At 41.7% G+C, this 13510-nt stretch overlaps 1 protein-coding gene across 1 annotated transcript in view; it reads left to right on the forward strand.

Annotated features, from left to right (window-relative positions):
• LOC112225898 (sodium channel protein type 4 subunit alpha B) overlaps positions 1 to 13510 on the forward strand; it is a 63100-nt gene that overhangs the window by 13114 nt on the left and 36476 nt on the right. The window contains exons 2-5 of the mRNA XM_042307285.1: positions 6902 to 7042; positions 7261 to 7398; positions 7695 to 7813; positions 13413 to 13502. Of these exons, the coding sequence (XP_042163219.1) occupies positions 6911 to 7042; positions 7261 to 7398; positions 7695 to 7813; positions 13413 to 13502 (479 nt within the window). The 5' untranslated portion in view covers positions 6902 to 6910. The remainder of the gene's footprint in view (positions 1 to 6901; positions 7043 to 7260; positions 7399 to 7694; positions 7814 to 13412; positions 13503 to 13510) is intronic.

A 13510-nucleotide genomic window follows, 5' to 3' on the forward strand; every position in this document is an offset into this window, starting at 1 on the left:
TCAGTGCCTCTTTGATTGACATCATGGGAAAATCTAAAGAAATCAGCCAAGACCTCAGAAAAAGTATTGTATACCGCCAAGAGTCTGGTTCAATCTTGGGAGCAATTTCCAAACGCCTGAATGTACCACGTTCATCTGTACAAACAATAGTACGCAAGTATAAACACCATGGGACCACGCAGCTGTCATCCCGCTCAGGAAGGAGACGCCTTCTTTCTTCTAGAGGTGAATGTACTTTGGTGCGAAAAGTGCAAGTCAATCCCAGAACAACAACAAAGGACCTTGTGAAGATGCTGGAGGAAACAGGTACAAACGTATCTATATTCACAGTAAAACGAGTCCTATATTGACATAACCTGAAAGGCCGCTCGGCAAGGAAGAAGCCACTCATCCCCAAAAAAAAGACAGACTTCGGTTTGCAACCGCACGTGGGGACAAGGATCATACTTTTTTGAGAAATGTCCTCTGGTCTAATGAAACAAAAATAGAACTGTTTGGCCATAATGACCATCTTTGTGTTTGGAGTTAAAATGGGGAGGCTTGCAATCCGAAGAACACCATCCCAACTCTGAAGCATGGGGGTGGCAGCATCATGTTGTGGGGTTGCTTTGCTGCAGAAGGGACTGGTGCACAAAATAAGAAGGAAAATGATGTGGATATATTGAAGCAACATCTCAAGACATCAGTCAAGAAGTTAAAGCTTGGTCACAAATGGGTCTTCCAAAGGGACAATGACTCCAAGCATACTTCCAAAGTTGTGGCAAAATGGCTTAAGGACAACAAAGTCAAGGTATTGGAGTGGCCATCACCAAGCCTAGACCTCAAACCCATTGAAACTTTGTGGGCAGAACTGAAAAAGTGTGTGCGAGCAAGGAGGCCTACAAACCTGACTCAGTTACACCAGCTCTGTCAGGAGGAACTGGCCAAAATGTACCCAACTTTTTGTGGGAAGCTTGTGGAAGGCTACCCGAAACATTTGACCCAAGTCAAACCATTTAAAAGCAATGCTACCAAATAGTAATTGAGTGTATTTAAACTTCTGACCCACTGGGAATGTGATGAAAGAATTCAAAGCTGAAATAAATCATTCTCTCTACTATTATTCTGACATTTCACATTATTAAAATAAAGTGGTGATCCTAACTGACCAAAGACTGAATTTTTTACTATGATTAAATGTCAGGAATTGTGAAAAACTGAGTTTAAATGTTTTGGCTAAGGTGTAAGTAAACTTCCGACTTCAACTGTAAATCTTGGTGGAGCAAATAATAAAAAATAAAAGTGGGATGCATGCCAGCAAAGCCACAACACAAGACTAATCAATACATTAATGGCACTATAACAGTGACAAACAATACCCACAAACAGCTAGGGCCTACATAAAGGTGTCCCAACAGCAGTCCCAACATCTCACTACTGTTAAACCTGGCTATCAGCGGAGCCTTGTCTGGCAGCGAAACACTTCATTCAGCCACATTTACTGCCTTTTAAAAAAACATTGCAGGTATGGCTGACTTGTTTAAACAAATGTGGTTTCTAATGACAATTGAGATGTACAAACTATGGCATAACGGGACAACAAGCGAATAAGAGGAAATCCATCATTTCGATTAAGACATTAATGAGCGAGCTAGGACGGACAATATATAACTATTTGTTTAGCACTTTTGAACTGTACAGCGACAGAATTCAGAACATGGGCTGTTCTTACAGTGTTCTCCCTGTACAAGTCAGAACTGTAGGATAAATAAAGGGGGCATATAAACAGACTATGAAAGCTCTTACAATATTCAATGATTATATTTCTCTAAAACAGGTTATAGGCTACATGTGCACCACCAAGTCAAAACAGTAGGCAAAATAAAAGGTGAAAATAGACCAAATTATTAGGGTGAGGCACATGGGCTACTAACAGCGTACTACACATACACCTAGTATTACTTTCTTGGCTACAGTATACATATCTCCCTGGTATATTACATAATTTATTCAGCAGCATACAATACATTTTTGGAGTCACCTTCGTGGCGGTCCTTCGTGGGCAAATTTTGTCATTAAAGTCTATCATTCTCTGGATTTACGGTGGTTTCAAAACAACTGGGAACTCTGAAAAAAACAAGGGCCAATCATGATGACGTCATTGATCTTCAGGTTGTAGCTCTAGAAAGATGCCAGATTTACAATTTCGAGTTGGATGACCGTTCAAAACGTATTTTCCCAGTCGGAGCTTGTTTATTCCTGACTTGTCATTTGTCTTGAACTCACTGAAGTCAAGTTTTCGCAGTTCCGTGTTAACAGTTGTTAAACAATGTTAAATGTTTATAATTTTAAACTTGGAAAAGAGCCCCTTAATCCCAGATTTGGGACCACACAGCCACTCCACTGCATTGCAGGCTAGTGATTACTTTGCAATACTTGCCGAATTAGCCACTGTCACTGATTCCTTCCAAACCACTCATTGTTGAATTAGAGATTTCCGAGTTGTTGTGCAGTGTTTATGCCCAATGGCCGATGAGCACCGATATGTTTTATCTATAATTTCTCTTAATTATTTATCTTCATATGACAAGGAATAAAAAGGATTTGCCAGTAGATTGTCAACTTGATTCATAATGATGAGTGATAGCTAAGATTTTGAAAGTATGATGTTGACATGATCAGTCCAATCAAAGCTACTGTACATGTAATGTGATTTGACGTCATTTTATCTGTGGCCAATGACTTTGAGCCTTCTTGGATTGGCACTTCTAAAGTAACTCTATGGCAGAACCCAAGTGGCTTTAATTTTCTAGGTCTACCCTTAGACCTGGCAGTGACGTAGTATCTCCATGAGTGACAGAACACTGAGCCAAAAACGCTCCATGTTTTCTGCTGGCTTGCCCCACCACCACAGAAAGCACTGAGCTAGGCTGAAACCTGCATTTTGGAGCTGCCTTACTCAAGAAAACAAAAAAGAGACCATGTTGGTATGCGGCTTTATTAACTCAATGATATATATATATATATACAGTGCCTTGCGAAAGTATTCGGCCTCCTTGAACTTTGCGACCTTTTGCCACATTTCAGGCTTCAAACATAAAGATATAAAACTGTATTTTTTTGTGAAGAATCAACAACAAGTGGGACACAATCATGAAGTGGAAAGACATTTATTGGATATTTCAAACTTTTTTAACAAATCAAAAACTGAAAAATTGGGTGTGCAAAATTATTCAGCCCCCTTAAGTTAATACTTTGTAGCGCCACCTTTTGCTGCGATTACAGCTGTAAGTCGCTTGGGGTATGTCTCTATTAGTTTTGCACATCGAGAGACTGAAATTTTTCCCCATTCCTCCTTGCAAAACAGCTCGATCTCAGTGAGGTTGGATGGAGAGCATTTGTGAACAGCAGTTTTCAATTCTTTCCACAGATTCTCGATTGGATTCAGGTCTGGACTTTGACTTGGCCATTCTAACACCTGGATATGTTTATTTTTGAACCATTCCATTGTAGATTTTGCTTTATGTTTTGGATCATTGTCTTGTTGGAAGACAAATCTCCGTCCCAGTCTCAGGTCTTTTGCAGACTCCATCAGGTTTTCTTCCAGAATGGTCCTGTATTTGGCTCCATCCATCTTCCCATCAATTTTAACCATCTTCCCTGTCCCTGCTGAAGAAAAGCAGGCCCAAACCATGATGCTGCCACCACCATGTTTGACAGTGGGGATGGTGTCCAGGGTGATGAGCTGTGTTGCTTTTACGCCAAACATAACGTTTTGCATTGTTGCCAAAAAGTTCAATTTTGGTTTCATCTGACCAGAGCACCTTCTTCCACATGTTTGGTGTGTCTCCCAGGTGGCTTGTGGCAAACTTTAAACAACACTTTTTATGGATATCTTTAAGAAATGGCTTTCTTCTTGCCACTCTTCCATAAAGGCCAGATTTGTGCAATATAAGACTGATTGTTGTCCTATGGACAGAGTCTCCCACCTTAGCTGTAGATCTCTGCAGTTCATCCAGAGTGATCATGGGCCTCTTGGCTGCATCTCTGATCAGTCTTCTCCTTGTATGAGCTGAAAGTTTAGAGGGACGGCCAGGTCTTGGTAGATTTGCAGTGGTCTGATACTCCTTCCATTTCAATATTATCGCTTGCACAGTGCTCCTTGGGATGTTTAAAGCTTGGGAAATCTTTTTGTATCCAAATCCGGCTTTAAACTTCTTCACAACAGTATTTCGGACCTGCCTGGTGTGTTCCTTGTTCTTCATGATGCTCTCTGCGCTTTTAACGGACCTCTGAGACTATCACAGTGCAGGTGCATTTATACGGAGACTTGATTACACACAGGTGGATTGTATTTATCATCATTAGTCATTTAGGTCAACATTGGATCATTCAGAGATCCTCACTGAACTTCTGGAGAGAGTTTGCTGCACTGAAAGTAAAGGGGCTGAATAATTTTGCACGCCCAATTTTTCAGTTTTTGATTTGTTAAAAAAGTTTGAAATATCCAATAAATGTCGTTCCACTTCATGATTGTGTCCCACTTGTTGTTGATTCTTCACAAAAAAATACAGTTTTATATCTTTATCTTTGAAGACTGAAATGTGGCAAAAGGTCGCAAAGTTCAAGGGGGCCGAATACTTTCGCAAGGCACTGCATATACAATGGGGCAAAAAAGTATTTGGTCAGCCAACAATTGTGCAAGTTCTCCTACTTAAAAAGATGAGAGAGGCCTGTAATTTTCATCATAGGTACACTTCAACTATGTCAGACAAAATGAGGGGGAAAAATCCAGAAAATCACATTGTAGGATTTTTTATTTTTTTATTTGCAAATTATGGTGGAAAATAATTGGTCACCTACAAACAAGCAAGATTTCTGGCTCTCACAGACCTGTAAATTCTTCTTTAAGAGGCTCATCTGTCCTCCACTCATTACATGTATTAATGGCACCTGTTTGAACTTGTTATCAGTATAAAAGACACCTGTCCACAACCTCAAACAGTCACACTCCAGACTCCACTATGTCCAAGACCAAAGAGCTGTCAAAGGACACCAGAAACAAAATTGTAGACCTGCACTAGGCTTGGAAGACGAAATCTGCAATAGGTAAGCAGCTTGGTTTGAAGAAATCAACTGTGGGAGCAATTATTAGGAAATGGAAGACATACAAGACCACTGATAATCTCCCTCGATCTGGGGCTCCACGCAAGATCTCACCCGTGGGGTCAAAATGATCACAAGAACGGTGAGCAAAAATCCCAGAACCACATGGGGGGACCTAGTGAATGACCTGCAGAGAGCTGGGACCAAAGTAACAAAGCCTACCATCAGTAACACACTACGCCGCCAGGGACTCAAATCCTGCAGTGCCAGACGTGTCCCCCTACTTAAGTCAGTACATGTCCAGGCCCGTCTGAAGTTTGCTAGAGAGCATTTGGATGATCCAGAAGAAGATTGGGAGAATCTCATATGGTCAGATGAAACCAAAATATAACTTTTTGGTAAAAACTCAACTCGTCGTGTTTGGAGGACAAAGAAGGCTGAGTTGCATCCAAAGAAAACCATACCTACTGTGAAGCATGGGGGTGGAAACATCATGCTTTGGGGCTGTTTTTCTGCAAAGGGACCAGGACAACTGATCCGTGTAAAGGAAAGAATGAATGGCCATGTATCATGAGATTTTGAGTGAAAACCTCCTTCCATCAGCAAGGCCATTGAAGATGAAACATGGCTTGGTCTTTCAGCATGACATTGATCCCAAACACACCGCCCGGGCAACGAAGGAGTGGCTTCGCAAGAAGCTTTTCAAGGTCCTGTAGTGGCCTAGCCAGTCTCCAGATCTCAACCCCATAGAAATTCTTTGTATGGAGTTGAAAGTTGCCCAGCAACAGCCCCAAAACATCACTGCTCTAGAGGAGATCTGCATGGCGGAATGGGCCAAAATACCAGCAACAGTGTGTGAAAACCTTGTGAAGACTTACAGAAAACGTTTGACCTCTGTCATTGCCAACAAAGGGTATATAACAAAGTATTGAGATAAACTTTTGTTTTTGACCAAATACTTATTTTCCACCATAATTTGCAAATAAATTCATAAAAAATCCTACAATATGATTTTCTGGAATTTTTTTTCTCATTTTGTCTGTCATAGTTGAAGTGTACCTATGATGAAAATTACAGGCCTCTCTCATCTTTTTAAGTGAGAGAACTTGCACAATTGGTGGCTGACTAAATACTTTTTTGCCCCACTGTATATATCTTTTACATTGTTTGCAAACTGATATTTGACACGGATGAATGCCAAAATAACATGCAAAACAGGCAAGCCCCCCCCAAAAAAGAATGTCTATATTTTTTGGGGGGGGAAACATTTAGCAAAAAACATGGGACTCAAAGCCCGTCCTGCCCTGAATGACTGGTTACCGCTGGCATGCATGCCTGTGGAGCCACCAGCCACACTGCCTTGGTACGGTCAAAATAATATTATTTAGAAGTTGTCTTGTCATTGTAAAGGAGTTTCCGTTGACGAAAGGGAAGAGGATTCTGTAAAGTGGTTTCAAGGCTACGGATTGTTGTAAAAAGTGCAGATGAAGGCTTGGCTGCTCAAAAACACAGAAAAGGACCCACATGTCTGAGTTCACATTTCAGCTGAAGCTGCCGCACAGTGTCCTCACCCAGTCTTTTCTCTTTGTACCTGTCCCTCTCCATGAAATACCCTAATGAAACAATATGCCAAAACATGTTTTAAATAATGCATTTTAAAGATGTATTTTTTCACCTTCCATTTTCATGCCTAATATCTTTTCATCTTCCTGATCCATCCCTCCAACTCACAGCACATTAGTTAAATAAAGGTTACATTTAATTTTAAAAAAACCTGCTGAGAGACCCCGGTGTGGTTGCATTTCTCGCCCAGCAGAATGCCAAGATGGTCGCCCTGCTCCCTCCCACAGGCACCGAAGTGTTTCGCCGCTTCACCCTTGAGTCGCTGGCGGAGATCGAGAGGCGGATGGCCGAGGAAGCAGAGGAGCAGGAGAGAAAAAAGGCCCTGAACATTGAGGTACATTTAACATTTCAGTCATTTTGCAGACACTTATCCAGATTCCAGAGTTGACTTCACAATCGGTGGATTTAAGTAAGGTAATTCAAATGTCCATATATCACAGTCAAGCCATTGCAAGTTAAACTTGCTTTCAAAATAGCAGCTATCCGCAAAATCAGTGCTCGTAAGAAATGGTAAAGTGTTTGTATTCATTTTTATTTCAAACCTTTCCGGAGGTGGCAGAGGAGGACCTGCCAAAGCCAGCCGTCGACCTGGAGGCCGGCAAGGCCCTGCCATTCATCTACGGAGACCCGCCACCTGAGCTGTTCAACACGCCTCTGGAGGAACTGGATCCTTTCTACAAATCACACAAAGTGAGCACTGCAGCCCATGTCCCTTAGTGGCCTGAGGGCTGAGTGTCCACATAACCAGACATCATCACAAAGTAATTTCCTTTACACTAAGCTCAAATCAGAGGTGGATTTACACATTCCAAGTAATATTACTATATTGTTATTTTTCAGAGGGTAAATGCCCTCTGATTTACAACAATTACTACACACTCTATTTTGCTAATATCCTTGAGACAAACATCAATACATTCGATTAAAGTACAGATAATATTGGACTTCAAATATTTCTTCACTGATCTTTACTTCTTGTTTTTCAGACCTTTATCGTCATCACCAAAGGGAATACAATCTTCAGGTTCAATGCTGAGCCTGCCTGCTATATTCTAACACCCTTCAGTATTCTCAGGAGAGGATCCATCAAAATTCTCATACATTCATATCCTTTCAATACAAATATCTCACTGATCTACATTATACATAAATATAACTTAGGATCCTGCTGAATGTTCAGAGTCCAAGAAATGTGCTACGGTGTGTGTGTGTGTGTGTGTGTGTGTGTGTGTGTGTGTGCATGTGTGCAAAGGTGTTGAGAGTCAGAGCAGGTAGTTAGTCCAGTTCAGCAGTGTTCAGCAGTCTGATGTCCTGTAGATAGAAACTGTCTCTGAGCCTGTTGTTATCAGACCTCATGATCCGATACCATGTGCCCGACAGTAAGGGAGTGAACAGCTCGAAGCTGGGGTGTGTGGGGTCCTTGATGATGCTGCTGGCCTCTTCACCATTTTGAGTAGATGTCCTGGATGTGTGGGGGCACTGAGCCATCTTCACCACTCACTGGAGGGCCTTGCAGTCATGGATGGAGCAATTCCTGTATCAGGCCGTGATGCAACTAGTCAGGATGCTCTCGATGGTGTAGCAGTAGTATAGGAAGAGGACCCGGGTGGCATTGTGAATTTCTTCAGCCACCTTAGGAAGTAGAGAGACTGTTGCGCCCTCTTGACAAGAGTGGTGGGGTTGTTGGTCCATGTCATGTCTTTGGTGATGTGAACACTGAGGAACTGAAAACTGCTGAGTCTCTCTACTGCAGTCCTGTTGATGTGGATCGGACATGTTCACTCCTCTGCTTCCTGAAGTCAATAATCAACTATTTTGTTTTACTGACTTTGAGGCAGTGGTTGTTGTCCTGGCACCGCAATGCCAGTTCACTTACCTCCTCCCTATATGCTGACTTGTCGTTGTTGGTTCAGGCTTACAACCTTGATGATGGAGTGTCGTACAAAGCCACACAGTCGTGTGTGAACAGGGAGTACAGCAGAGGGCTGAGGACACACCCCTGGGGGGCCCCTGTGTTAAGAGTCAGTGTGGAGGAGGTGTTGTTGCCAATCCTCACAGTCTGTGGTCTGCCCGTCAGGAAGTCCAGCATCCAGTGCAGAGAGTGGTATCCAGACGCAGAGTTTTGAGGTTGGTGTTAAGTTTGGATGGAACAACAGTGTTGAATGCTGAACTGTAGTCAATGAACAGCATCCTCACATAGGTGTTCCTTTTGTTCAGATGTGTTAAGGCCGTGTGAATAGCTATGGAAATGGCATCTTCTGTTGATCTGTTGGAACGGTAGGCAAATTGGAGTGGGCCCACTGTGCCTAGCATGCTGGCCTTGATGCGGTCCATGACCAGCCTCTCGAAGCACTTCATGACGACCGGGGTGAGCCTGATGGGGCTATAGTCATTTGGGCATTTTATCTTGTTTTTCTTGGGCACTGGGATGATGGAATTATCTTTGAAGCAGGTGGGGACTACAGCCTGGGACAGGGACAGATTAAAGATGTCAGAAAAGACACCCACCAACTGGTCAGCACACACTCCCAGGAATGCCATCTGGGCCAGAATATTCACTCTTTTGAGAGTTTTCCTCACGTCAGCCTCGGAGAGCAAAAGCACCTGGTCGTCCGGAGCAGCTAGACTCTTCCTGGATGGATCGGTATTGTCTGTCTCAAAGCAAGCATAGAATGTGTTCATCTCATCTGGGAGGAAGGCTTCGGTGGGCACCACACTGCTGGATTTGCCTTTGTAGTCCGTGATAGTCTAGTCCTTGTCACATGTTTCACGAGTCTGAGTTGTCAAGCATCAATTCCATTTTGATTCTGTATTGTCTATTTTGCTTCCCTAATGGATTTGCGGAGCTCTTATCTTCTTGCCTTGTACGTGTCGAAAGCCACCAAGTCATCTGGGTTTGTTCTGCTGACATTGAATTCTGCAGTACGGACACTCAGTAGACAGTAGATGCAGACTCAATGCTGCAGGACTGTTTTGAGAATGCTGATTAGAATATATTCAAAGATTCATCCACTCAGGACTCATCCACTGACATTGAGGAATATACACTGCCTACTCATTCAATGGTTTTTCTTTATTTTTACTATTTTCTACATTGTAGAATAATACTGACGACATCAAAACTATTTGAGATTCTTCAAATAGCCACCCTTTGCCTTGATGACAGCTTTGCACACTCTTGGCATTCTCTCAACAAGCTTCACCTGGAATGCTTTTCCAACAGTCTTGAAGGAGTTCCCACATATGCTGAGCACTTATTGGCTGCTTTTCCTTCACTCTGACGGCGGGGGATTGAGGAGGCTATGTCATCTGATGCAGCACTCCATCACTCTCCTTCTTGATAAAATAGCCCTTACACAGCCTGGAGGTGTGTTGGCTCATTGTCCTATTGAAAAACAAATGATAGTCCCACTAAGCCCAAACCAGATGGGATGGCATATCGCTGCAGAATGGTGTGGTAGTCATGCTGGTTAAGTGTGCCTTGAATTCTAAATAAATCACAGAGAGTGTCACGAGCAAAGCACCCCCACACCATCACACCTCCTCCTCCATGCTTTACGGTGGGAAATATATATATGCGGAGATCATTCATAAACCCACACCACATCTCACAAAGACACATAAGTTGGAACAAAGAATCTCAGATTTTGACCCCAGACGAAAGGACAGATTTCCACTGGTCTAATGTCCATTGCTCGTGTTTCTAGGCCCAAGCAAGTCTCTTCTTCTTATTGGTGTCTTTTAGTAGTGGTTTCTTTGCAGCAATTTGACCATGAATGCCTGATTCACGCAGTCTCCTTTGAACAGTTGACGTTGAGATGTGTTTGTTACTTGAACTCTGTGAAGCATTTATTTGGGCTGCAATTTCTGAGGCTGGTAACTCTAATGAACTTATCATCTTCGCCAGAGGGAACTTCCATTCCTGTGGCGGTCTTCATGAGAGCCAGTTTCATCATAGCGCTTGATGGTTTTTGCGACTGCACTTGAAGAAACGTTCAAAGTTCTTTACATTTTCTGGATTGAGTGACCTTCATGTCTTAAAGCAATGATGGACTGTAATTTCTCTTTGCTTATTTGAGCTTTTCTTGCCATAATATGAACTTTTACCAAATAGGGCTATCTTCTGTATACCTCCCTACTTTGTCACAACACAACTGATTGCTCGAACACATTAAGAAGGAAAGAAATTCCTCAAATGAACTTTTAAGAAGGCACATCTGTTAATTGAAATGCGTTACAGGTGACTATCTCATAAAGCTGGTTGAGAGAATGTCAAGAGTGTGCAAATTTGCCATCAAGGCAAAGAGTGGCTATTTGAAGAATCTCAAATATAAAATATATTTTGATTTGTTTAACACTTTTTTGGTTACTACATGATTCCATATGTGTTATTTAATAGTTTTGATGTCTTCACTATTATTCTACAATGTAGAAAATAGTAAAAATAATGAAAAACCCTTGACTGAGTAGGCAGTGTATATTCCTCAATGTCAGTGGATGAGTCCTGAGTGGATGAATCTTTGAATATATTCTAATCAGCATTCTCAAAACAGTCCTGCAGCATTGAGTCTGCCTCTACTGTCCAGTGCCCCACTATTCTCTGTGTTGGTATCTCCCTCTTGAGTTGCTGCTTGTAGGTCAGGGAGTAGGAACAGAGAGACGTGATCTAATTGGCTGAAGTGGGGAAGGGGGATGGCTTTGTACTTATCATAGATATTTTTGATTTACATCCCAGTTTACAATACTAGGGAGAAAGACCGTGTTTGAAATGTTACCCTTAATGTTCCCATAGTGTTTGAGTGTCCAGTTTTCTGAGGGTTGGGAGAATTTTCCATCAATGTCACACAAAACATACTCCACGGAGTTACATTATTTTCTAGACAATGCATCAAGCCCCGAGTTGATTATCCCTTTTATACCCTGGCTATATTTGAACAGATTTGCCACTGGAAATGTGTTCAACATTCACTGAAGTAGCTAGCAAGTCAACTAGATAGCTGCAATTGTTGCGTGGTAACCGAACAGACTTGCTAGTTTAGCTAACCAAACAATCAGTCCTAGCTTATTATTATGAACATCTAATTCAACAATACCAATACAGTTTTCAGTTTGACTTTTGCTTTCAAAAGCAGCTCAAAAATAGAACATGTAAGAATGAACTATAGCCATTGAATTCTACCGTGCAAATATACAGTGCGTTATAGGGAAATAATAAATGCTCTAGAATGTCCTTCAAGCCAACCAGAAAGGAGTATTGAACAATGCCATGGTATATACAATATTAATGTTCTAGACACGTTTCATGGGAATGCCCCTTTGCCCTCAGAACAGCCTCAATTCATCAGGGCATGGGCTCTACAGGGTGTCCAAAGCATTCAACATCGATGCTGGCCCATGTTGACTCCAATGCTTCCCACAATTGTCCCAGTGTCAAGTTGGCTGGATGTATGTTGGGTGCTGGACCATTCTTGATACACACAGGAAAGTGTGAGTGTGAAAAACCCAGCAGCGTTGCAGTTCTTGACACAAGCTGGTGTGCCTGGCACCTACTACCATATCCTGTTCAATGTCACTTAAATATTTTGTCTTGCCCATTCACTGTCTGAATGGCACACATACACAATCCATGTCGCAATTGTCAAGGCTTAAAACTCCTTTAACCTGTCTCCTCCGCTTAATCTACACTGATTGAAGGGGATTTAACTAGTGACATCAATAAGTGATCATAGCTTTCACCTGGACAGACTATGTCATGGAAAGAGCAGGTGTCCATAATGTTTTGTACACTCAGTGTATACAGTAATTATTATTCAACACCTGGAATTTGAACTCATAACCTCATGGTTCACGGCATTCAGATATTCCTGCTACACCATCATGTCTGTGTCAGTTATCAGTTAATTTGACTATTCTCTCATTATTGATTTGATTGACTTATTTCAAAATGTAAGGGTTTTCTGCATAGCTGTCTGATGTTGGTGGGGAATATTGACCTGTTTTAAGGATACTCTGGAATCACTAGGATCAATGAAAGTTTGTCTTGGGTGTACTTTTAACAGAGATGAGATTTACTTCAAAGTGCATTCACCTTATTATTTATGCATATTAAGTTCTTTCAGATCTACGTAGGGAGGAGGGGTTAGGGTTTGTTCTGGACAGGGCCTAACTATACTGGCCCAATAAGCACATGCCTTAGAGATATCCCTTCTTGGGACAGTGGTTAGGGTGTTCGTCATTGGCGCTGGTGGCTTGGGTTTGAGACCTAGGCAAGTCACCCTACTCACACGTCCTTAGCAATATATGTTAATGTCATTATTTGGCAACAGTTGCAACACACCTAATTGTTCTAATTAGAATGAGTTTTAGCATCAGAAACTACCGGTCCGGTGAACAGGAGCTCGAGATGCTTTCAATTTCGGGAACACCGTGAATTGTTGATGAGGAAACATACCTCTCCCCCTACTGGTATAAGAAGCTGCCATTCAATGGGAAATGGTAGTGATTTTATAATGTGATTTTAGTAATATTAAAGATTTTTACAATCCAGTATGTCACCCATTAGCGACTACCGATTACTATATTCATATGAATCAAAGATGTAAATCAAATAAAAATTGTTATTAAAAAATGTACTAATTAAATTGGTCCATAGAATTAGATTTGAATACCATTATAATGCCATGTTATTTCCTTAATATGGGTACATTATTTAGCATGTTCATCATGTTAACAATCATGTCCAACTGTGTGTTCATGACGATGAGTGACCCTCCGGCATGGAGTAAAACTGTTGAGTAAGTTT

The sequence above is a fragment of the Oncorhynchus tshawytscha genome, linkage group LG27, assembly GCF_018296145.1.
Source record: "Oncorhynchus tshawytscha isolate Ot180627B linkage group LG27, Otsh_v2.0, whole genome shotgun sequence".
NCBI lineage: Eukaryota > Metazoa > Chordata > Actinopteri > Salmoniformes > Salmonidae > Oncorhynchus > Oncorhynchus tshawytscha.